A 24,051-nucleotide genomic window follows, 5' to 3' on the forward strand; every position below is an offset into this window, starting at 1 on the left:
TGGTGTCTGATAGGGTGTGCTGGTGCCCGTCACCTCCTGACCAGAGGGCCCTGCAGAGGGCAGGCCTCTGTGCTAAGGAAGCCCCTGTCCTGCTGAGCTCAGGGTTCAGGAGCCAAAGGTGTCTGAAGACGTCAAACCACTCTCCTCAGGCCCTGAGGAACTAGGAGGAAAGGGACTTGCCCAAGGCCACCCGGCCAGGCATGACAGGGGCACGCAACCCTGACCTGCAGGGTCCCACACCCTCTCTGAGGCTGGACCCAAGCTCCCTGAGCCCTGTGTCCGGGATCTGGCTCCTAGGCCCCACCCCAACCCTGGAGCCCATGTGATCCCAGCCCCCTCCCTCTGATGTGGTCCCTGCTCCCCCCACAGGCGGGTGCCTGCCTCTCCCGCCCCCACACTCCCTGCGGGAAGGGGTTCCTATGGCACCCCTTCCCCCGCACACACTTAGCTCACTGGCAGCCATCTGCCCCGAGACGGTGGCAGCAGATGCCTTGTTGCACAGCGGTGCCTGAAATGCGGTCGGCCCAGCGCCTGCAGCGGATGTGCACGCTGTCAGCCAGGGCCAGGGCCCCGGGCGGGCCCCCAACACTCTGTTGGGGCAGAAACACCCGTCCAAGGCAAGCTGGGCAGGTCAGGACACCTAGGTGACCCTGGGTAAGGGTGCTGGTGGGGCTGGAGTCAGAGCTGCCCAGCAGTAGCCCCTCACTCCAGCTGCTTGGGGAATTGATGGGGGCCTCTCTCTGGCAGGCTGCACCCTTGAGGGGCAAGAGTCTCCCTCTGCTTGACTCCCTGGGAAAGCCCACAGTGTTGAGGTGCTGGTTCCAGGCCCCAGACACACTCCTGCCAAGAAGGAGCAGGTGGACCCCTCAGTCCTACCCCACGAGGCTGCCACTGCAGAGGGCAGGCGGAGGCCTACGGAAAGGGGTCCTGAGTGTCCTAGTGTCCCCAAGGTCGGAAGCTCAGCGGGGCCGAGGCAAGCCCGACCCCAGCTCTTCCCCTGGCTCTGGCATTGTGTGTCCTGGACTCCATCTCCATCTCCTCTGGCTTCTTAACACTGTGGGGGCAGGTGGAGTCCTGGGTCGGGGGACCCTGGACCTGCACGTCCTCGGAGGTGGTGGCCATAGACCTCAGACCCACTGGTCATGTCCAGGACGCATGCACCCCGTTGGTGAAGAATCCTGGTTTCTAGGCAGCGACCTCCAGACTTCGGAGAAAAGGCCTGCTGAGGACCCTGAGACCCTGGCCTTTGGCCTGGCTCTGCCCTCCCCAGACCCAGGAGTAGGACTTTGTGGTGGTGGGTCCCCAGCTGGGCACTGGAGGGGGAGCCAGCATGGAGCAGGGGCCTGGTGGGGAAAGCGCTGGTGGTCGGCAGCACCTCCGCTGATGTGGGACCAGGCCTTCCCCAATAAACACAGAAGATACTGGCCAGGTCCAGAGCCCTCAGGACTTTGGTTCAATGTGAGATAGAACGTCCCGTCCCGGCTGCAGAAAGAACTAGAAGAACATTGCAGGGATCTGCTTGCTGGGCAGCCGAGCTGTGGCCTCTGGCTCAGCATTCCTTGGTGTGAGAGAGGAGGGGAGGTGATGGGGCCTCCTGCCAGCCGAGTTCTTGCTGCAAGCCAGACTGCCTGGGCCAGGATGGACAGCCCAGTTCCTTAGGACCCCATTAGCTGAGGCTCCAGGATCCTCTGAGACCCAGAACCCACTGCCAAGCCCCACAGCCTGCCCCGGGTGCCCCCTTCCCTCCTCCCACGCCCCCGCAGCAGCACGCAGACACACACACAGGCTGGCACACGCACACACGCGCGTGCCCGCCCCCGGGCCGCCTCTGCTCCCTCGCGTCTTGAGTTTGTTTTGCTTCGGCAGGGCTCGAATGGGGACACGCTGCACTCTNCGTGGAGGTGCCATATGTCAGTGTCATGAATAGACATGAGGCTGGGGGGCTGGGAAGTGGCAGCTGCCAATCATTCACTGAATAGACCAGGGTGGGGGCATCTACTGCACCAGAGGGCGTGCCGGGGCTCCACTCTGACAAAGCCATGGGTGGAGTGTGTGAGGGTATGTCACTGGTCCTCATCTGGGGGACATGTCCCAGGCACCCAGAGCACATGAGTGTTGCCGGTCAGAGAGGTCACAGCCGAGACTGGGACTTGGTTTCTGCCCACCAAGTGCCAGCTGACCAGCCCACACTGCCCTCCCAAGGATGCCACCCCAGGAACGCACCCTGGTCTCTGGTTCTGACCTGAGAATGTTCCATCAGGCTTCACCAGGGTGGGGCCCAAACCACACTTGCGGGAGGGGCAGAGGGGACCAAGTTCAGTCCGCGCCTGCTCTGGGCCCTGTCCATGTTCACAGCTCTCCTGGGAACTGGGCTCGCATCCTCATTCTAGGAGGAGAAAACGAGGCTCTTCAAGGGCTTTAGAGGCTGCGTCAGTCTTACAGCTCCCCAGCAGCAGGGGCAGGTACTGCTCTGGACTGCCAGGGTGTGTCCTGTGGTTCAGGCGGCCTGTCTCTCAGCCATGCCAGGGCTGCTCTGCGCCTCCTGGCCTCTCCACCCCATGCCACCCTGGTCCCTGGGCCCAGCCCCTCCTTCCCTCCTGTCGGGCCCTCCTCCCTGCCCTGAAGATGCTGTCACCCTTGATTCCCACAGAGCTGCACACACCACCTGCCTGTACTGCTGTCCCTCTTCCTCCTCAGTCCCCTCTCCGCCACCACTCATTAGGGAGGTGACTGAGGAGTGAATGAAGGGACTGAGGCAGCAGAGGCCAGAGCCATGCCCAGGCTAACGCTGGGGTAGAGCGAGGAGCGAGGCCCCGCCTCACTGGCCCCCACAGGCCCCTCCCTCCTCCCTGGCCCTGCTGGAGGCTGAATCCAGATCCGATTGACCGCTCCAGGTTAATTGGCTCTCTCTCCCTGCCAGCATGACGGATCCTGCCTGACATTTCCCCAGATAGTTAATTGATACCCAAGTAATTTGTCATGGAGACCTCGTTATATGCCAAGTGGGTCCCCTAAGCCGTTAGCGTCTGTGCCCCAGAAACAAGATTGGCAAGTTAATAATGGGGCCTTAATCACACTGTTCCCTGCTGGCATTGGAAGAGAATTACTGGGAGACGGGATAGGGAGCTGGTGGGAAGAGACATTGCCTTCCTGGGGCCTTGGATGAAGCTTCGTGAGTCCCGGAGCTCCTGCAGAAGGCCCCAGCCTCCGTTCAGCCACTCTGGCAACAGAGCCTGGACTTCCCACTGAGAAGCCCCCTGTCTCCATAGGTGGGTGGAGGCTGGCTCCGCCCTGGCTCTGGCCACCCTGAGCCACAGCGACTTGCACAGGGAAGGCCTGGGCCTTCCAGGCACACCGCCTGGGGCTTCTGCTAGAGCTGTTCAGCTAGAGGCTGGGCAGTGCTGGCCCACCCTGGCAGCGACACGCAGGACCCCGTTATGCTTTCGGTCACACGTGACCTGGAGTTCTGAGTACACACGGGGCCACTTGGCTCCACACCTGCACACTCTTGCTCCAGGGTTTGCTCACTGGAGAGCCTGTGAGGAACCCCGGGGAGGGCAGCAGCCTGGTTAAAGGCCAGGCCTGGAGCAGGGTGCGTCTGAGGATGGCTCCACTCTGCTCTCAGGGGTCTGCTCCCCCTGCGGGGGCCACAGCGGGGAAGCCAGTGAAGTGCAGCAGTCCTGGGCACCCAGCAGCCCCGGCAGACGACAGCCCAGCCCAGTGGTTTGGACCGAGTGTCCCTGAGAGGCCTGCGTGTCAGGCGTGGTCCCCAGCCCACTGCACTGTCCGAGGGGTTGGAACCTGTGCAAGGTGGGCCTAGAGGGTGGGGTGAGGTTGCTGGGGGGTGTGTTCCCCAGGGGACAGTGGGCCCCTGGTCTCTTCCTGTTTGCTTCCTGGATGCCATGAAGGGAGCAGCTTGGTTCCTGCCATGACGTGCTACTCTGTCACAGGCCCAAAAGCAACTGGGTCAGGTGACCGTGAACTGAAACCTCTGGAAACATGAGCCTGTCCTCTTTCTAAGGCAATTTTCTCAGGTATTTTACCACAGACGGTCTCAAACCACACAGCACTGTGGGCCCGGAGGAGGAGTCAGCAGGCCCTCCAGGCACTGGGCTTCAACATGGTGACCTGTGACATGCAGTTCATATCCAGGCTGTGGACAGACACCTGAAGTCACATACCCACGTGCCTTAAGACTTGAACAAAACAGCTCACTCCCAGGCCTTCCTGCTGGAAGATCAGGGCTAGGGCGCTGGCTCTGAGGCAGGGGGCAGGATAGGCGGATGCTCTCAGTGTTAAACCAGGGAGCTGTCCAAATCACAGGGCTGTGTGGGATGTGGGAAGGAGGGGTGCCACCAGGAAGTGGATGGAAGGACTTCCCGGGCTGGAGGGGTCCTGATGGTAGATGGTGCTGAGGTTTGAAGGTTACTGAGGTGCCTGAGGAAGAATGGCTCTGGGGGGCTTATCTTCTGCTGTGTAACAAGTTATCCCAGGAACAAGAGTTACTATGGCAGTTTCTGGGGGACAGGAATCTGGAAGCAGAATGGTGGAGGACTCTGGCTCTGGGTGTCATGAGGTTGCTTGAAGTCCAGAAGACAGTTGGGGCGCCATCCTCCCAAGTCTCTATGGGGTTGGAGGACCACTTCCAAAATGGCACCCTTGCATGGCTAATGGCAGGATGCTTGCGCGCCTGGCCAAGTGGACCCATTCACAGAGCAGCTTATGATGGGGCAGGAGATCTCCCTCAAAGCAAATACCAAGAAGGGGAGAAGGAGGCAAAGGACGAGAATGAGGGAAGAGACAGCGAGAAAAGGGAGCAGTAGAGAAAGACGAGGAGAAGGAGAAAGAGGGAGATAAAGACAGAGGAAGGAAGAAAAAGAGGAGAGAGAAAGAGGAAAGGTGGGGGAGAGAGAAAGAGAGAGGGAAAAACAGAGACAGGGAGAGGATAGGAGGGGAGATAAAGAGGAGAGAGACAGAGATAGGGAGAGAGAGAAAGAGGAGAGGGACAGGGAGAGAGAGACAGGAAAAGAGTGATAAAGGAGAGAGAGGAGACACAGAGAGACACCACCGAGGAAGAGTCAGAGTGCCCCGTAACCTAACCTGGAGCCAGGGAGAGAGCCATGGCTTCTGCTGCCTCCCTCCGTTGCTCATACAGACCCACCCTGTGACACTCAATAGGACCAGGACACCAGTGCCAGGAGGGCAGATCACTGGGCCGTCTTGAAGACTGGCTACCACAAACTCCAGAAAAAATAAGCACATAGATGGCCTAATGTTCTCAGTACCAAAGAGATTCATGTTCCATTTATTCCATGGCAGAGTTTGGGGATAAATAAGTCATGGGCACATAGAAAACACCCCCCACCACCACCAAATGAGGCAATTATTCAGTCCAGGAAACACAAGAGATTGTACAGAGGTGTAATTACAACATGTTCCTCAGCAGTGACCAGCGTAAGCAAAGAAACATCTTTTTTTTTTTTTTTCAGTTGTAGATGGGCACAATAGCTTTATTATGTTTATCTAGTTTTTTTATGTGGTGCTGGGAATCCAACCTAGTGCCTCATGCATGCTAGGCTAGGCAAGCACTCTACCACCAAGCCACAACCCCAGTCTGCAAAGAAACATCTTGCACATGCTGAATCCTGATTCGTGGGGACAGGAGGAAGCAGGAAGCGGGTGGTGTGCACGTGTGTGTGTGTGTGTGTGTGTGTATGCGTGTGCGCACGCATCTGGGCTCCAAAAGTGCTTACACGTGTGCATCTGGGCTCCATGAGAGAACAAACTTTCAATCCCCACAGCGGAATATTGATTGGTAATTTCTAAATCTGAAAAGTAAAGGGAACAGCAGCAGTAACATTGCTATTCAGAAGTAAATGCTGAAAGAGCAGCCGAAACACCAGGGGGAGCAGGGGGCTGCGAAACGGCCTGGGTTCCATCCCAAGCCCTGCAGAACGAGCTGATCTTCCAAACTGTGCACACTTTGTTTAGGAAATAACAAAAGAAATGTGAATCACCAAAAACAAAACCAAACAAAAACAAAGCACCCAACCTCCCGCCACACCCAGCTCCCTGCAGCCTGGGCAGGAGCCCAGGAAGCCAGGCCTCTTCCTGGGCCTGGGCCCCCCAGTGTCCTCCTTCTCCTCCTGCAGGTGCCCTGGGTCTTTCTGCTCTGTCCTGGTCCTCAGCTTGCACCCCTGGCCTGCCACCACCTGGAGCTGCCCTCTGCAAGGTGGGAGGATCCTGAGAAAGGGAGGAAGCCAGAGGGGTAGGCAGGCAGAACACCACCAGCCCTCACTGGCCTGCAGGGGGTGTGGAGGCTGAAGGGCTTGGTCCCTTGGCTGGGGCGGGGAGCAGACTGTACCATCCTTCCACGCTCCTCGCCCACCACCCACCTGCCACTCACCCGCATGCCAGCACAGACGCCTCTGCTGTTATTAGTAATGGGCAAAACTCCATGAGGGCCCTGGCCAGGGGACAGCAGTGGGACCACTGGGCTGCTGGGGCTGCTGCTGGGGCAGGTGGGCCAGGCTGGAGAGACCCACCTCACGCAGGCCCTTGGTGGCACCCCAAGTTCCTCACCTCTCTGAGGGACCCGAGACCAGGCTGCCTTGGGTAGGAGAGGGGTGTCTGCAGCTGGGGCACTGCGCCTGGAGGGGAGGGAGCAGCCGGCCCCTCGTGCTCCCCAAACAAGCAGCACGCAGGGCAGGAGCCTGCATTGGAACCTGCACACAGCTGTCCCCACCAGACACAGAGCTCCAGGCAAAGCCCCGTCAGCTCTCTTCTGGGTGCGTGCACAGTCGCTGGGATCTAAGGGGCAGATTGGTGCCCCTGCAGCCTGAGCTGGCCCTGGGGCCCATGGCTCTAGTGAGATGTTGAAGAAGGGACCAAGGGGCCCAGTGTCTGGTACGGGTGGACTGGGGCTGGCCTTGGACAGATCCTACTGGTCACTCCAGCCCTGAGGGGTCCTGGGTGAGAGCCAGCAGCCAGGCCAACCCACTGCTGGAAGCCACCCCTTTCCAGTCCCTAGGCAGTTTGGGGGGCGGGGAAGGGGCACAGAGGCCGGCAGGTGAACTGGAAAGTCTATTTGGATCTGACTTCAATTATTAAGAGGTTCAAAAATATTCTTAGCACTGAAGAGCTGTGGTCTGCTGAGATGGACATCACTGCGGCCTATTTTTAAGGCTCTGCGGGAAGGAGCCCAGACGCCACTGCACTTAGCCCCCACCCGCCCTCTGCTCAGGCGTGGTGTCTGGCTGCCCACCCAGCCCCGGCCCCAGCCCCAACCAAGCCTGCACCCTGCTGCTTCTGTTTGTGCCCTTGAGCGTTACTCTTGCAGCCCCATGAGAGGGGTCTGCCCCACTGTCCCTACCTGTGGGCTGCTGGCTAGACAGCCATTACCTCTGGCCTCTGTGGACCCTGCTTCTCCAAAAACAGCCTTCCTCACTGGAATCACCATGCGCCAGGCCTGAGCCAACCCTTAGTTCCCCTGCCTGTGGTCTTCCCAGTCCCAGGGAAGGCGGGACAGGTATCGTTCCCTCCTGACATCTGTGCTGTGCCCAAGGCACTAGTGAGGCAGTCCATTCCTCAGCTTCAACCTTGTGCTTCCAATCTCTCTGACCGTGGTTCCTGATGGACCTCTGGTAGGGAAAAATCTGGAAGAAGGGCTGGGGTTGTGGCTCAGTGGCAGAGCACTCGCCTAGCACGTGTGAGGCCCTGGGTTCTATCCTCAGCACCACATAAAAATAAATAAGTAAAATAAAGGTGTTGTGTCCAACTACGACTAAAAAAATAAATTTAAAGAAATCTGTAAGAAGCTGGGAGGGTGGGTGGTAGGGCCAGGGAGTACAGGGTGAGTGCATGTCAGGGGTGTGGTGGGTAGCCGGCCAGGGCTGTGCCTCCTGGGGACCCTGATGGCCTGGGGCACCCTGGCAGGGGTCCTAGGCCTCAGCTCAGGCCCTCTGCCTCAGCAGGTGGGTGGAATAACGTGGCAGCTTTCCTAGGAGCACGCTGGGGAAACAGGAATCTGGACACTGCTGGGGTCTTTGGCAGCTAGTCACCCCTGCTCAGATCCCCTGGAGTCCCCCTAGCTCCCTGCCTGGCTCCGCCCCCGCTGCTGCTGATTTAGGTGCATTCTCTCCCTAAGGGCCAGGCAAGCCTCTCCCATCCTCAGTGGGAAGGGGCCCCCAAAGGTGTGCCTATCCCTGGGCTTGGGTGAGAACGCCTCCTTGATTCTGGCTCTCCTTGTGTGCAGTGCCTGCACGGGCTGTGGCAGTCATGTGTCTCCTGGAGAGCCTTTCCCAGGTCTGCTTGGGGCAGTGACATGAAATTTTAGGGGGACAGCCCTGGGGGCTTCCACTATGGCCCTGTTATCCTCAAACCCTGGACAGGACTACACAGGGGTCCTGGCCAGGAGGCTCACCTGTGCACAGGTGCTCAGTGGGCAGGCGCCACCCTCCACCTACCATCTTGTTCCTGGGACCAGCCTGGGACTCATCCACACTTCACTTGCTGGAGATTTCCTGTGTCTGAGACTTGGTACGTACCTGCCATCTAATGCCCCAAACCTGATGAGGAAAACAGGTTCCAAGTGGGAGCTGGTGCTCAGCTATCAGAGGCTGCTGTAGACCCACCCCAGGGGGGTCCTCAACACCCACTGCAAGCTGGCTTGCGTAGGGGCCTGGCAGCTTGACTTCATCTGGATAGGACGTAATGGGCTGTCCCTTGGGCTCAGCAGGAACCCGTCACCCCCAGCCTGTGCCTGAGTCTCTTTCCCTGCTGCCCTCCTGTTTGGCCCACAGCCCAGCTGCACTAAAGGCACTGGGTCAGGTTGCCTAGAGACCCTAGGAAATACCCACAGATGGTGTGCAAGACACGAGTGTATTTTTTATTTTGGTACCAGGGATTTAACCCAGGGGTGTTTTACCATTGAGCCACATCCCCAGCCCCATTTAGTATTTTATTTAGGGACAGGGTCTCACTGACTTGCTTAGCACCACACTTTTGCTGAGGCTGGCTTTGAACTCACAATTCTCCCATCTCAGCCTCCCGAGCCACTGGGATTATAGGTATGTGCCACTGCACCTGGTGACATCAGTCTATTGAAAGCTGCTCATGGGGAAGGCCCAAGGCAGCAGGCTGGACAGGCGGTACCTGTCCCTCACAGTGAACCTCCTGTGTCTCCATCCCTTTCCACACCTTGTCCAATGGTAGCTGGCTGGACAAGAGGAACTTGTCATCTCCATGGTGCCCCTAACACCAGGGCAGTCACCCAGGGAGGAGGGTTTGCCAGTCAGGCCGCAGCAGTGACATCATTAGAGTGCTCCATTGCATGATCAACATCCCAAGAAGCAGCAGGCCTGGTGTGTGTGCAGGAAGGCAGCTCTTACTGTAACGCTAGTCTGCCTACATACCACGTATGAGAGTCAGTGTCCCTTAGGATGGCATTTACCTGGACATTCTGGTCTGGGCGTAACATGGCTTGGGAATAGACAGGGGTGTTTCAGGGTCATGATGTCCCACCATCCTCCATTTCTTTAAGGACGACCCCCAGCCTCCTCTTCTCCATTGCTGGCCACCTTCCTCCAACCTGATCTGGAACTAGGGAAAGGGACCCACGGGATCTGGCAGCCAGCCCTCTACCCTGTCCTCTCCACTCTGGGAGCAAACTGGCACATGAAAGACCGGGGATGAGGCAGGCTGCAGGTGCCACCCACTGCGCCCTTCCTCTCAGTTGCCACTCTAAGCCCATGCCAAGAGAGGAAGTGGCCAGATGGGTCTGAGAATGAGCTGCCTTCCCACAGTGGAGACGGGGCTTGAGGATATGCCTCTGGTGGGGATGGCAAGAGCATCCTGGCTCTCCAGAGGTGGGCATGGGCCTCAACTGGCTTCCTGTTTGGAGTCCTCTGAAACCCTAGGTGCCTGTGCCCACCCTTGGCTTCGATTCAGAGTGAGGACACTTGTGGGAGCTGAAGCATGGCCACACCAGTGTGGATCCCCTCTGTGGCCCACTATGGCTGGAGGGGCACCAGTTAAAAACGAACCCTGAAAGAAAAGACAGAGCAGGTGGAGGCAGGTCTGTATTCAGAGGAGTGGACGGGGCAGGAGAGCCATGGTGCTGGCACAGCCTGGGCCACTGGGCACGGGAACCCAAATCCTCCCCCTGTGCTCTAGGAGGATAATCGCAGGCACTTTCTGGTTTGGGACTGACCCTGGGAAGGTCTGTCCTATTTGGGTATTGTGGCCACACCCACCAACCAGCGCTAGAGAGAGTGGGCTGTCATTGACCAAGCTGGGCTGTGCTTGGCCATCAGCTGGCTGTTCCAGGGGGTGTGTCCAGGGTCTGGGCCTATACCTGTGGTTAGGTGAGGTCCCCACAGCTACTGTCCTGAGGCGGGAGTGGGAAGCCAGCAGCCCGAGTGCTCATGGCACCTCATCTCCTCCACTCCAGAACCGGCTCTGCTGCTCCTGGGAGCCTCTAAGTCTGTCCTGGGGCCTCTGCTGTGGTCCTGAGGGGTCTGTAGGCTCTCCTGGGCCCCCTTTGGGGCATGCCTTTGGACAATGTGCCTTCTGACTCCTGGTAATGACATGGAGAAAGGGCCATCATCAAATGCCACAGCCAGCCCGGAAGACCCTGAGTGGCCCCTGGAAGGCCCATGGAACTCAGGCTGGCCAGCCCCGACTATGGAACTGAGCAGTCCAGCGGCCCATCTCTCAGTTCTCAAAGCAGCTTAGCAAGGCCTAGGAACAGCCTCCAGGAAACGAGGGCAGGGGGGAGACGGGCACAGAGGAGGCACAGCTCCTGAGTGCTCGGTGCTGCCAGGCTTGGGCACCTCACAGTCTTCCTTTGGGGAGGGAGAAGTGGCAGAGGCAGGCCCCGAACCCAGGATGCCACTGCGGCCTGCATTGCTGCTTATCAACACCCTGGGCCTCACCTTCCTCCACCTAACAGTGTGATTGAGTACCTGCCTCCTGGTGAGACTGCCGCCAGGCTTTGCTACCTGCCCACAGTGCTCACGACAGGCCTGCGCTCCGACCCCTAGCACAAGAACTACTGTGCTGCCTCTAGAGGTGGAAACTGAGGGCCAGGGTACCTGTGATGTAGCTGTCTGTGTAGGCCTTCCAGGGGCCATGCCATTTCTGTGGAAACCGGGCCAGGGTCCCTTGAAGGTAAAGCGGGCCATGAGAAGCTGGGATAGCCCTGCTGGGAGACAGGCCTTGGGCCTGATGTTTCCAGAGAGTTCCCTCCAAGCCAGGAGTCTGTCTCACTCTCCTCCCCCTTTGGGATCTCTTCTGGGTTCCCGGCCAGTCCCAAGCCACAACACTGAAGCAGGGAGAGGCTGGGTCACTGCAAGCCTCCACCTGTGGGCAGCATGAGCCTTTCCTGGTGCTCACCTCGCTTGCCCTGGTTCAGATGGCCTGAGGTGTCCCAGAGTCCTGCGAATGTGTTCTCGAGAGCGGATGTCAGCCTGGAGGAGACAGCTCAGTGAGGTGCTGGCTGATTCTGAGCCAGACTCTGGACACATCGTTCCTGCCCAGCAGCCTAGGGACGCCCCCACACCTCCCACAGAGAGTCCTCCTCAGGACCAGCCTTCTGGGAATCAGGACGAGCAGGCCCTGGTGTGTGGGTGACAGGGATTCCAAAAGCCTCAGTGCTGAGGCCCTGAACCAGGGGAGGAGGGTCCTGGGGTCCCCACGGGAGCAGCTCTGCCTGGCTTCCCTGGAGACGCCACTCAGCTCTCTCCTCGCAACTCCTGCCGTCTCTAGAAAGCTCAGCCAGGTTACCAGAGTGAGAGGGAGCTGTGGGGCCTAGGCAGAGACTGGGACAGACCCTAGTGGGGAGGGATATGTGACAGGGCTCAGTCCCAAGTGGGACCCTGGCCTCAAGAAGCCCCCCTGATCCTGGCTCAGACGGGTTTAGCTTAGCTTTGGGGCCACGTGACTCATGGGTGGCAGCAGCTAATCCCCAGATGGTCCTGCTTCAGTTAGTGGGGGAAGTGGGTCGGGGTGGGCAGTGGGCGGCAGCAGCCCTGCGTGGCAGGAGTGTCTGCACTTCACACAGGCGGTGCACCAGCATCTAAGACCAGGGAGGGAGACTGAGACCACACCCATCCCACACACGGGAGCTTCTGGAGTGTGCTGAGGCCAGTGGCCCAGGAAGAAAATGGCAGGTCTGGGACCCTCACCCGTCCCAGCAGGCGCAGGGACCATGGGCTTCTGGGGACAGGTGGCTCTTCTCTGAAGTGTGGGTTCAAGACTTGGTGGGGGCTCTTCTCCAGCTAGAGGCACATGATCCTATTCCTAGGTAGTCAAAGTCCTTTTCAGGTGGCTGACCCCCCAACTGTAAGAAGAGGGAGCCACTCCGGTAAGCTGAGAAGAGGGCAGAGGCCTGCCCAGCAGGTCTGGGATACACAACCCAGAGGTCCAGGGCTGAGGACCTCTGACACAATCTCCTAGATTTTTTTCTCATTAGGCCACTAGGAAAGAATGGAAGAGGAAAGGCCTCTTGGGGCTGGGGACACTCACAGGTTTGACAGCCCATGTGCCTAAGACCCCAGTGACAACCTGGATGGAGAGAGAGCAAGGCTCTTGCTAGTGGACGCCCACAAGACACCTCTTGGCACAAACACCCCAGGAGCACAGCCATGGTGGTGTGCAGGCTGCTGCTGCCACCTGGAGGCCATCCTGCACTCTTGTAACCAGGCCGAGGCAGGATGAGGTCCACTCTCCACAAGCCTGGGGCCTCTGCTGGGTGGCTGCCTCCATCCACCCAGCAGAATCTCCAGGGCTGGGCTGTGGAAGGCAGGGTCTCAGGTGCAGACCATGCCCCAGCTCCTCCCCAGAGGCCTGGTAGCACACAGGGAGCTGCTGCCCCAAATGGCAGATCTGAACATCCTGCACATTGGTCGCCTAGTCCCTGCAGATGAGGTCTACAATCTGAAAGCTCAAGACACCAACTGGCTACTGGTTGCTTTACCCCTCCCTGTTCTGGCTGAGCTGCTTGTGCACAAACTCCTTCCTGCCCCAGGGCCTTTGCAAATGCCATTCCTGAGCCAGGAATGCTCTTCCTGAGGACAGCTTCTCCTTATGGCTTCTGTGGAACACATACTGGCATGTGACTGGTGTTCCCCCATCATGATTGAAGGCGAAGGTGAGCTGTGGGCATCCTGGGCTCAGCTGCAGGTTTGATTCCTTCTCAGCTGAGCCAACTGGCTCATCTCAGTGCTGATATCCTGACCCCTGAGCACCAGTTTAGGTGCTGGGTACCTGGTGTAGCCACACCTGGAGTTCCTGATTAGCATAAGCCTTCCTCAGCCCCTCCCCCAATGTTCCTGCAAGGGCCTCCAGAAAGGGCTGCTTCTTCTGGGCTTCTGACTGGGGACTGGTGGAGCACTCTGACATCAGAGCTGACATCAACTGATCCTCCAAACAACCTGGTGCCTGGGGACAGGAGGCTCAAGTGAGGGAGAGGCTGAGTGTTGGGCACAGTGGCCTCTGAGGCATAGGTAGGTGGTCTTGGGAAGAATTCCTGGGAACTCTGCATCCTCTTGTCCACCCTCCTGCCTCCAGGGCCCAGTAAGTCCACACTAGGCTCCCCAGCAAGGAGCCCATGGACCTGCCCTCAGCCCAGGGCCATCTGGTCCTCAAACCACTACTATGTGACCCCAGCTGAGCTGACAAGTGGTGAGAAGTAGAGTGGCATGCGCTGGACCCCACCTGGCGCACAGGCTCTGGGATCCGGAACCTGCAGCAGCATTGGGTCAGGCGCACGGCTGCCTCCAGGCTTATCTTGTGGCCCACGGAGATGTAGAGAGGCTTGATGCTGTGGCTGTGGCTCTTCAGGGCCTAAGCATGGAAGGGAGGTCAGAGAGCTACGAGGACACGTGCCCCTGGTCCAGGCCAGCCGCAGGGGCTAGAGGCACTGAGGAGATCCTGGGTGGCAGCAGGGAGCTCTTGGACTCCCATCCCCTAGGCTCCTTCCCACTGTCTGTCCCAGGGCAGGGTGGACAAGTGCTGGCATCGAGGAGCCTGAGGTGCACGTGTGCGAGTGCACACACTGCCCTGATCTCTAGAGCAGGGCCAAGGCCCGGGCCACTCACCATTCCCAGGACAGTTCCAGAGCCTCCCATCAGAGGAAATGTATCTCCTCCAGCCTGCAGGAGCCGGATCTGGAAAAGGGGGAGAAAGCTTGCAAAAATTGTCTTTTCTTGGTGAAGGGCTGAGGCAAGCCTCTTCCTGTTTAAAACCCAGTCAGATCTGGGTGCTGTGATGCACGCCTATAATCCCAGTGGCTCAGGAGGCTGGGGCAAGAGGATCATAAGTTTAAAGCCAGCCTCAGCAACAGCAAGGCACTAAGCACCTCAGTGAGACCCTGTCTCTAATAAAATACAAAACAGGGCTGGAGATGTGGCTCAGTGGTCGAGTGTCCCTGAATTCAATCCCCAGTAGCAAACCCCGCCCCCCCCCCCCAAAAAAAAAAAACATAGTCACAGCCAGGGAAGGGCCCTTTCTTGAATGAATACTGTACCCGAGCAAAGCCATCTGCTGAGACAGCCCTCAGTGTGCCCAAGGACCCCATCTGACTTGAAAACAAGGACTTTGAGATGGGCAGCAGCTCAACTGGGACCAGCGCCCTGGTAAGCAAAGGAGGGGCCAGGGCACACAGGGCCACCCTGGCAGCAGGCTGTGGCCAGGACTGAGTTTCTACCTTCCTCCTGCTTCCTTTCCTACTAGGAACTTGGGCACGTGTAGGCCACCTCCACACTTTCCTTTGCAGGGAAGAGGATGGGCCCACAGTGGGTTGCACTGGCCTGGGTGGGACCTGGACCCCCACCCACTTCACAGATGTTTATGGAGCGAGTGCTCCACACAGTGCCTGAGCCGGAGGAAAGGACAGATAGGGTCTCTGCTCTTGGAATTTGGTGTCCAGTGGGAAAGCCAAAATGTTAACGTCACCTCCTCAGTGCAGGCTGTGGAGCCAGAGAAGGGAGATGCAGGGATGAGAAAGGGTGTGGATACACTCACAGGCAGGAGCAGTGGCCCAGAGCACGGGGCACACCGTGAGCAGGGCCTGGAGGCTGAGCTATGTGAGCACCCTGGGGGACAGGTGACTGGGAGGCACGTGTGTGTGTGTGTGTGTGTGTGTGTGTGTGTGTGTGTGACTGGAGGACATGACCTACAGTAACCTATAGGCGTGTGGCAGCAGCCCAGAGGTGGAGACAGAAAAGGCAGTCCTAGAAGGCGGAGGAGTCCAGGAGCCCCAGGGATTGCAAGCCACAGGCTGGGAGGCAGCCAGACCTGCTTTATTCTGGGCCAGGATCCAAGGACACAGAGGTGTCTGGGAGGTAGCTGACCTGTCCTTCCCATCCCCAGGGCCGCTCCAGCACCTGCTGGCTGAGCCCAGGCTGTCTAGGCCTCCTTACCTTCTCCTTGTGCAGGGCATTGTTCTCCAGCCCATCCACCTGCAGGAGTTTCTTGGCCACCCCAATGCAGGGCAGCTCTGTGAGGACGCCAAGGTGGCAGGCCACCCCGAAGCCTGGCAGGGGGCAGAGGAGGGTGAACTGGGGCAATGGGGTTGGGCAGCAGTAAGCCACGCAGCCTGGAGATGGGTGCAGGGTGAGGGATGAACAGAACCACACCCTCTGCAGACCAGTAGAGCACTCAGGGACCAGACTCCAAGACGTCCTGGGTGAGGTTGGGGCAGGGGAGGCCTCCTGCCTGGCAGGCCCAGTAGCCTGATCAGCATGCTCACAACACTTCACCCTCTGCTTCCTTTTATTTTCTGGGAACTTCCTTCCTCCTCTCCCTTTGCTGCTGCCCTAAGGCCTCTGCATATCTTCCCATGGCCTGTGCCGTGCCCTGGAGCAGCCAGCTGGTCCCAGCACTAGCATCCAGGTCAGCATGCATTTACCCTTTGGCTTTGGGCCAGGATGACCATCAACCTCAGCACTCTCCTGGGCCAAGGTCCCTTCATCTATAGGAAATGCCACTCCCGTCTGATTCTAGACAGAGGCCTGACTGTCCAGCTTGGGGATAGTAGTGAGGGTGGGGGTGCCCTGAGCTCAGACCCATGACTTTTCACAGGGGACAGGCTGGCACTAGACCAGGGTCCTGGAGAGGGGCCTGCGTAGGGTACTGTGGGGAAGAGGAGGGTAGCAGTGAGGGTGGGGTGAAAGGGGAGCTCTTCTCTGGGTGGGGATCTGTCCTGATGGTGAAAACAAGCCCAGAAAGCAGCCATCAGTGCCTGGCTGGCAGCAGATAATCCTGCCGTGGGGTGGGAAGTACCCTCTCCCAGTCTCTCCCAGCACCCACCCTGACCTTCTCTTTTGGGAACAGGATTACCTCGGTGGTGAAGCACCCCATTTCCATCCACAAGAAGGACCTGCAGAGCCACAGGGGAGTCACAGTCAGCTAAGCTGACCCTCACTCCTCAGATTGGGATGTTCCTGGAGCTGCAGGAAGGGGAACTGCCACAGAGGTCCAGCTGTTTTGAAAATCTTCTTTTTTGGCTATGGTGGTGGTGGCTTGCAGGGGGCCTTCCCTCCCCCAGGCAGAAGCAGAGGGGCGGCTTTCCTGCCCCTGGGATGGGTCACTTGCCTGAGGCATGAGGCCCGGCTCCTTCTCCTGTAGTTGCTGCACCAAATCCACCAGGAAGGGCACCTCTCGGAAGGCCAGGAAGCCTGCCATGTAGGGGGCCGTCAGGCTGACCATTCGGCTCTCTTCATACACCACCTGCCACCAGGCATGCAGGTCAGCAGGGCCTGAGGCCACCTGCTTCCTCCCTTCATTTTCTCTGCCTTGTAGCCCTGAAATTAACTGCCAACAACCAACCTTCCCTCTCTGCCCCACCCACTGCTCCCTTCTCTGCCCCACCTATGGGTGGGACATGCAAGACAATAGGTTTGAAGGAAGGGACAAGATAACCTTCCCTGAAAATGGTGAAAATGGTGGTGGGGATTGAGTGCTCATCCGGACCTGGTGAGTTTGAGGACCCCTGGCCCCTCTTCCCAAGAGCTCTTCTAAGGGTGGTGACTAGCCTCACCCCTGGGTGCCCCTTGCCCTTCTGGGCCTCCTTGTAAGTCAACGCTGACTCCACCACCTGCATGGGCCGCTGGAGGCTCAGAGACAAGGCACAGGAAGGCACTAGCATGAAGGCAGCATCCTGTGGACACTAGGAGGGACGAGAAAGCCAGGTCTCCTAGAGACTGGGACAGTACGGCTGCCACACTGGCTTTATGAAAAGACCTCTAATCATCTAGAAAGGCGGGCATGCCCTCAGAGCTAGGAAATCTAAGAGAACTGGTGTCTCCAGAGACAGGAGAATTTAGAGACACTGAGGGAGGAGGGGAGTGCACACTGGGTGGAGCTACAGGGACAGCAGAAGAACTGACTGAAGACCTTGCACACACTGCCAAGAGGTGAGGAGGACAGAGGGCCCAGAGGACCTGGGCTTCCTGAATGGCTGGGAACAACCCAGAGAGCTTTTAAAGTTAACTCCTTTTCTTAGGCTTCTCTGGCAAAGAGACTGTTTCAAACCCAAAAGACCCTGCCCCACAGGGAAGAGGGTTGCTGGTTATCACCTCTCCGGGCCTGTAGGTCAGCCTCTGCCTAGAGCACCTGAGGGCGGAGTCTCCCCAGCCTGAGTTACTCTGTAGCCTGGTGAGTTTCATTCCCCACCAGGGGGCACAGTGACATCTCTGATAGGCTCATCTTATGTCCTGGGCTTGGGAAACAAAAAGGGGCTTTCCTTTCCTGTTGCTCTATCTGGTTTTTGGAGCTTGTGTGAAGAAATTCTAATTAAGCAGCCACCATCATCCTATGGGGACACACCCCCATTTTTTTTTTTAAAATATTTTTATTTTTTATTTTTTTAGTTATCGGCGGACACAACATCTTTGTATGTGGTGCTGAGGATCGAACCAGGGCCACACGCACGCCAGGCGAGCGCGCTACCGCTTGAGCCACATCCCAGCCCCACACCCCCATTTTTGTTACTGAATCCTCCAGATGTCTTGATGATAGCTCCCAAATTAGTTTCTACTAAACACACCTAAGAGAACTGATTCTTCTGTGTTAGTCTGGAAGTCTGGGACTTGTCTCTTGGCCTTTTTATCAGTAATCAGTAAGAAACTTACCTGCGAATGACTCAAAGTGGGGTAGGTCCACTCTAATGGTAAACAAGAGAAACTGATTCTTAATGAACCCAAGCAGGATGGATGGCTGAAGCCTACAGATGACCTTCCACAGGGACACAAGGTGCATCCTGTGTCCCCATAGGATGATGGTGGATGATGGTGCATAGTCTTCACCTAGCCAGCTCCCACTTCCCTATTAGGACCCAGAGAGCCCCTGACCCCACGAGTCCAGGAGTGGCCCCTGCACCCTTGTCTTAGTCCATTTGGGCTGCTATAGCACAATACCTCAGACTGGGTGCCTTATAAACAACAAAGATTTATTTCTCTCAGTTCTGGAGGCTGGAAGTCCAAGAGTCCTACTACACACACATTCTCTAGACTATGCCAGGAGAGGAAGTGTGCCTGGAAAGGCCAGGTGGCACAGCCTGCGAGGGAGCAAAGCTGTCCTGAGAGGTGTGGTGTGGGGAGTGGGGAGGATAACAATGGTGGGAACCCAGCCTACAGGTCATCTCAAGCAGAGAAAAGATCACAATGGGGCTTCAAGCCACTATCAAGCGCGAACTTGATTTATCTTGAGGCCCCAGGAAGGACACAGAAGTGCTGTTAAAAGAACTATGGTGACAATGATAGACTTTATCTTTTTAATTTCTTATTTTTAAAGGAAATCACTTAGGCACCAAGGAGCAAGACTTGGGGTGGGGAGCCCATGACAATTCGGCTCAGAAACCTACAGGAGCAGAGATGGCAGCACAGACAGGGTAGGGGCCAAGGGGAGGCAGGCAAGGGGCCAGATCCCCGCAAGACTGAAGAAGCTGAAAATGCCAGCTGACATCCGCCAGGATGTGAGGGGAAGGGGAGTCCAGGAAGGGACGGCTGCTTGGGCAGCTCTGGGTGTGTGCTGCCGGTCACTGAAGCCGGCCAGGCTCGGAGGTCCAGACCACGGGCGGTCCCTACCGGCCACAGAAAGCCCTCAGCCTCTCTCTTTCTGCTTCCCCTCCAACGCCTCTCGCCGGTCACTGGAATCCTACGACAGCGGGCTGGGGAGTAGGGCTGTCCTGGCCTGTGCCAGGGCCTGGCTCACCCCACACCGCCGAGGAGGAGAAAAGGACAGAGGAAAGGCCACCAGTCCGCTCCCGCCTTCAGCCCGCGGTCCCTCCAGGTTACCTCGAGCTCGGGGAAGCTGAGCACCACCAGGGAGGCACAGGCGCTGACACTGTCCCCTTTCACGAAGGACACGTCCACGCCGCCGACCCTCTGCAGACCCGAGAAGGCGGGGTCCCGCTGCCACGCCTCCGTGTCGCGGTCCACCAGGAGAGCCTTCAGCCGGTCCTGCTCCCTGGGAGGACAGAGGGGTCAGCCCGGCCGGGCGCGGGCCCCGCCGTCCCGCNGGGCCGGCCCGTCCTGGGTGGGAGGAACGCGTCGTCGGTGCTCCAGTGCCTGGCGCTGTGCGAGGTGCGGGGGCTGCACACCTCGAGGGGCTTCACAGGGGCAGGAAGCTGGGTGACTAGATGGCGCAGCTGCGGCGGCCCGTGATTGCGGAGTGACCCGGATACCCCGGGCGCTGGCCTGGACCGGGTGGTTGGGAAGGATGTTTGGGAGGGACCTGAAGGGTGAGTTGGAGAGCGCAGGCCAGGCGGAGGGAACAGCGGTGGGTCCTGAGGCACGGAACGGCAGCCAGTGAGGCTGAAGCGTAGCAGTTTAACCCGTGCCTTATATTCTATGAGAACATAGAAAAGTGTGTGCCTAAGTCATGTAGTGTGAGTATAGAGGACGATACAGAACACTGCGTTAGATTAGACTGATTAGTTTCAGGTGTGGGAAAGACTTCCTGTAGCGCCAACAACTGACAGGGCCCTGAAAGTGGGCAAGTTCCCGCCTGGGGGAGTGGGGGTGTCCCATTTCTTGAGCACCCACCCCATGCCAAGTCCTACTCTAATTTCTCACTACAGAACTGGGAGGCATTTTGCACGTCAGAAAATGGAGGCTGAAAGAGATCAAATGGCTTTTCCATGGTCATTGAGCGAGCAAACAGGAGAGCCAAGACCCATACTCATGTCCATTTGGGCTGTGATGTGTCAGCCTGGTTGCGTTAGATTTAGGGTTCTGAGGAGGTGGCTGTGCTCTGGGCTGAGGTTCCATTGTGCCTTGGGATACAGGTGGTGATCAGGAAGGAATACTGACCTTGGTGGGTCCACGTGAAGGGAAAGGCAGCAGACTAGGGAGCCCCCAAGCAGGAGCAGCCTCAAGAGCAGTGGGGGCAGTCTACACGTGCAGGGCCCTCCCCAATTGGCTCTCTGAAACACTTCCACCAGCTGAAAAGGAAGCAGGCTCTTGTCCCTACAGGGAAGGTGTGAGTTTTGCTAGTATTTTCACTCAGGGGAAAGCACTTGTGCCTTTTCTTCCCAGCTGGACCTGGGATTCTGAATGCTTGAGCATAGGCTTTATCAATTTGAAGGGGTCAGAAAACTGCAGAAACATGTGCCAGTTGTTGCTCCAGGCCTCAGGGTTTCTTCTGTCCCACAGAGCACTCTGCACGCCCATTCTGGCAGCACGTCAAGGTGCAGTTGGTAGCTGGAGCTCTGCTGTTTTAAGTCCCTTTAAGCAGAGGACACCCTCCACTCCCCGGATGAGGCTTAAGGTTTTTCTACTACGGACATGCTGTTCTGCTGTTATTCTGTCCAGAGGAAGTTTACTATCTCACGTTCTAGAGTGGCCTTCTGTTCTGAACTGACTGCTTCACAAATACTTCTGCAAGGACATTTCCACAAAAACCCACAACCATTCCCACAGCCTACATGCTGTACACAGTAGCATGGCCCACAAAGAGAGGGATCCTTTAGCAACAGAAATCAAGTTTATTAAAAAAGCATTACAAGTATAATGAAATTTACTTTTGCCTCTGCTCCAGTGTATTTTTGTATAAATCATGCTAGATATGACAGTTAAGGCTTTGAAAGCATAGCATCTAAAATAAAACATAACAGAAAAAAATGCCCAGGTCAAAGGGAGAAAAAGGGTCTTCACATCAAGGACTTGACACCTGATTCTATCTGTGAAGGTGTGGCAGTGAGGACCTGCTGGCCCTGGCAAGCTACACCCTGACCCCCAGGCACCCAAGGCCAAGTGCACTGGTTCTGCTAGGCAGGGATGTGGTGGGAGGGGAAGTGGAATGTTCACAGCTCACTAAATGCAAGCACATGTTCTGTGAAAGCAGCTACTACCCAAGGTCCCTCACTGCACTTCCTTCTGCAGACGCTGGGGGCTCATTCATGGAGAGGAACTGCAGTTGCTTCTATGCCTGCCTTTGCAGGTGTGCACAGGGAGGTGCCTTGTGAACGTGAGGCAAGCACTACTGAGCTGTGCCCTTCACCCCTCTTGCATTTCTGTAGCTCAAAAGTACAGGCCTGATTGGATCCCTAACTTATCTGGAATGTACATGAAAGACAGGGCCTCCAAGGTGTGGATGGCTGGTATCCTGATCCCACTGCAAATGGGCCCTGAGCTGTGAGGAACAGGAATTCATCCAGAGGTTTCAAAAGGAGACAAAACTTAACAATGAAAAAGGCAGCACAAGATCAGGGCAAGTATTTTCCCTTTTTCAGAAACGGAACTGGTTTTGTACTCTCTCTGAGGCTCAGTTTTTATGGTGCGGTAGAGATCCAAAGAAAGGACTGGGAATTCACATACTCAGGGAAGCTGACCTGGCACCAAGACTGCATGCTTACATAGTACAACACCCACAGCCAAGAACTCCCCATGGCATCACCAGGAGCTGCCTCTGATGAACTTCATTTATAAGCTCAAGATACAAAAACCAGAAGGAGCTCTGACTGACAGTAGACTCCATTTTATTCATGGGGAAACCAAAACCCTAGCAATGTCCTGAATCCCATGTTCGTCACAAATTTGTTGGCTCTGACCTTTTGGAATCTGGCAGTGACTCACAGTCTGGTTGGTGTTTGTTCATGTGGTCTTAAGGCAAGTGCGGACACCCTGGCTTTCCTTGTGTTATTGAGAAGATGAAAGTGGTGCTTTTTTCACATCTTAGAACCCAAGAAATATGGGCACAGTATGCAGAATTTCAGAGACTGGAAGAGAAAAGAAAAACAGATTCTCTTCTATGTGCGCAGAATAGAATAGAGTAGAAAAAAAGACCAACACGCCTGTGTTCTGCCTGTGTGGCAGTAGGAGGAAGAGGCTGCAGGCCCGACACAGGTCTCTGCTGGTGTGCCCCTTCGTTTCTGTTCTTCAAATGCACAGGGTGGCAGGTGATTTCCATTTCCAAATAATTGCCATCCTCACCACTTACTGAACAGTATTCATATATAACACGAGAATTCTGGAATCTGCATGTGTTCCAGAAATGGCTTGGCTTTCAAAAAAGCTGTAAGCTGGCACATTACGTGCTGGCCTTGACTTCAGTGCTGTGCCAACACTTTCCTCCCAGGTGCCCCCAGAGGCACAGAGAGGGGAGGGAGCCGTGTCTGCAGTGTATCCAGAAACAGAGTGGACAGTCCTATCTTGCTTGCCGGTCCTGTTTCCATGCAGCTGCTGCTTTCCACACAGACACGCAGCTAGACAGCAGGATCTCTTCTGGGAACTGGGATTCCACTTCCGGAAGAATGTCACTGTCCTTAGTTTCCATGTAACTCACCAGAGTGTCCCTCAGGCTGCAAAGTCAGGAAAAGAGAAAGTGTTTAGAGCTTCAGGAGCCCACCAGCTGCCACTCTTTCCAGGCATTGACAGGTCTGAAGTGCTAACTAAGACCAGAAACCCTGAGGGTCAGCTTAAAGTCAGCCAGCTGTCAGGTTCCTGAGCTGGACCTGGAGTCCAAGGCTTAGCTTCCTCAAGGATGTCCAGCTGGGCCACTTCAGGCACTCCCCTGACGAGCCTGTCTGGCTGCATCAGAAATGGGGCTTTGCCATTCAGAAAAGGCAAGCATTCCCTCCCATGGCAGATTCTCTAGAAAGGGGAGCTCTGTTGTACATAGGCGTGTGCCATATGACCTGAGGGCACACACAGCCAGTGTAGCCTGACTATCCATCCAGAAAACTAGTCAAGTGAAATGCCTGCCTCACACCACACATTAAAAGTGAACTAACGAGGGCTGGGGATGTGGCTCAAGCGGTGGCGCGCTCGCCTGGCATGCGTGCGACCCGGGTTCAATCCTCAGCACCACATACAAACAAAGATGTTGTGTCCGCCAATAACTAAAATAAATAAATAAATATTTAAAAAAAAAAAAAAAAAAAGTGAACTAACGAAACAGACGTGTGAGACAGAACTATAAAGGTAGCAGGAGAAAGTGTGAGGCTGCTTTAGCACCCCAGGATGCGATAAGGAGAGCCTCCAGAGAATGTCCCCATGGTGGCTTTTTCTGTTTTCTTTTTCATACTGGGGATTGCACCCAGGGGTGCGTTACCATCTGAGCCAAATCCCCAACCCTTTTTCATATCTTATTTAGAGACAAGGTCTCTGAGTTGCTTAGGGCTTTACAAAGTTGCTGAGGCTGGCTGTGAACTTATGATCTTCCTGATTCATCCTCCCAAGCTGTGGGATTATGGGCGTGTACCACTGAACCCAGCCCCACAAGGCTTTATGTAAAACTCCTCCATCAGATTTGACTTCTAGACGATGTGTGGATCAAAGATTAATGTGTTCTATACAAAGAGCTTTTACAAACCATTAAGAAAGAGAAACTCATCAAGGTCCATTACATGAAGATCATTGAGAAAAGCGGTTACCAGGCCCTGCCCTGGATTTATTATATCACCCAGAGTGGCAATTATCAACTTCGTACCAGCTAGGTGGGAGAATTGGGGGTTTGAACATGAGGGCTCCCTCTCCTCAGGGCCCCACTACATATTTTAGAGAGGGGCTGGAAAGTGTGGTGGGGTGTGTGTGTGTGTGTGGGGGG

At 56.6% G+C, this 24,051-nt stretch overlaps 2 protein-coding genes across 14 annotated transcripts in view; both read right to left on the reverse strand.

Annotated features, from left to right (window-relative positions):
* Nucleotides 1-5,278: 5,278 nt before the first annotated feature.
* Endov (endonuclease V) lies at nt 5,279-19,534 on the reverse strand. 13 transcript variants are annotated; one of them, XR_007345188.1, is made up of 9 exons: nt 19,299-19,534; nt 16,597-16,731; nt 16,342-16,381; nt 15,423-15,598; nt 14,100-14,168; nt 13,717-13,845; nt 11,395-11,468; nt 10,355-10,576; nt 5,279-5,828 (listed from the first exon to the last, which is right to left on the reverse strand). XR_007345188.1 is itself a non-coding variant. In XM_015504085.2 (8 exons), the coding sequence occupies exons 2-8, from the start codon at nt 16,708-16,710 to the stop codon at nt 10,423-10,425; spliced, it is 693 nt and encodes a 230-aa protein (XP_015359571.1). In that variant the 5' UTR covers nt 16,711-16,731; nt 19,299-19,534; the 3' UTR covers nt 10,067-10,422. The 13 variants fall into 13 exon arrangements, 9 of the variants coding, with proteins under 9 accessions (XP_048653495.1, XP_048653476.1, XP_048653475.1 ...); XR_007345190.1 differs by lacking the exon at nt 5,279-5,828 and adding an exon at nt 6,120-6,243; XR_007345186.1 differs by lacking the exon at nt 5,279-5,828 and adding an exon at nt 6,250-10,044.
* A 1,432-nt stretch (nt 19,535-20,966) lies between these two features.
* The window catches only part of Rnf213 (ring finger protein 213), an 89,783-nt gene continuing 86,698 nt past the window's right edge, over nt 20,967-24,051 (reverse strand). The window contains exon 65 of the mRNA XM_048796615.1: nt 20,967-22,804. Within this exon, the coding sequence (XP_048652572.1) occupies nt 22,651-22,804 (154 nt within the window). The 3' untranslated portion in view covers nt 20,967-22,650. The remainder of the gene's footprint in view (nt 22,805-24,051) is intronic.

The sequence above is a fragment of the Marmota marmota genome, unplaced genomic scaffold (genome assembly GCF_001458135.2).
Source record: "Marmota marmota marmota unplaced genomic scaffold, marMar, whole genome shotgun sequence".
NCBI lineage: Eukaryota > Metazoa > Chordata > Mammalia > Rodentia > Sciuridae > Marmota > Marmota marmota.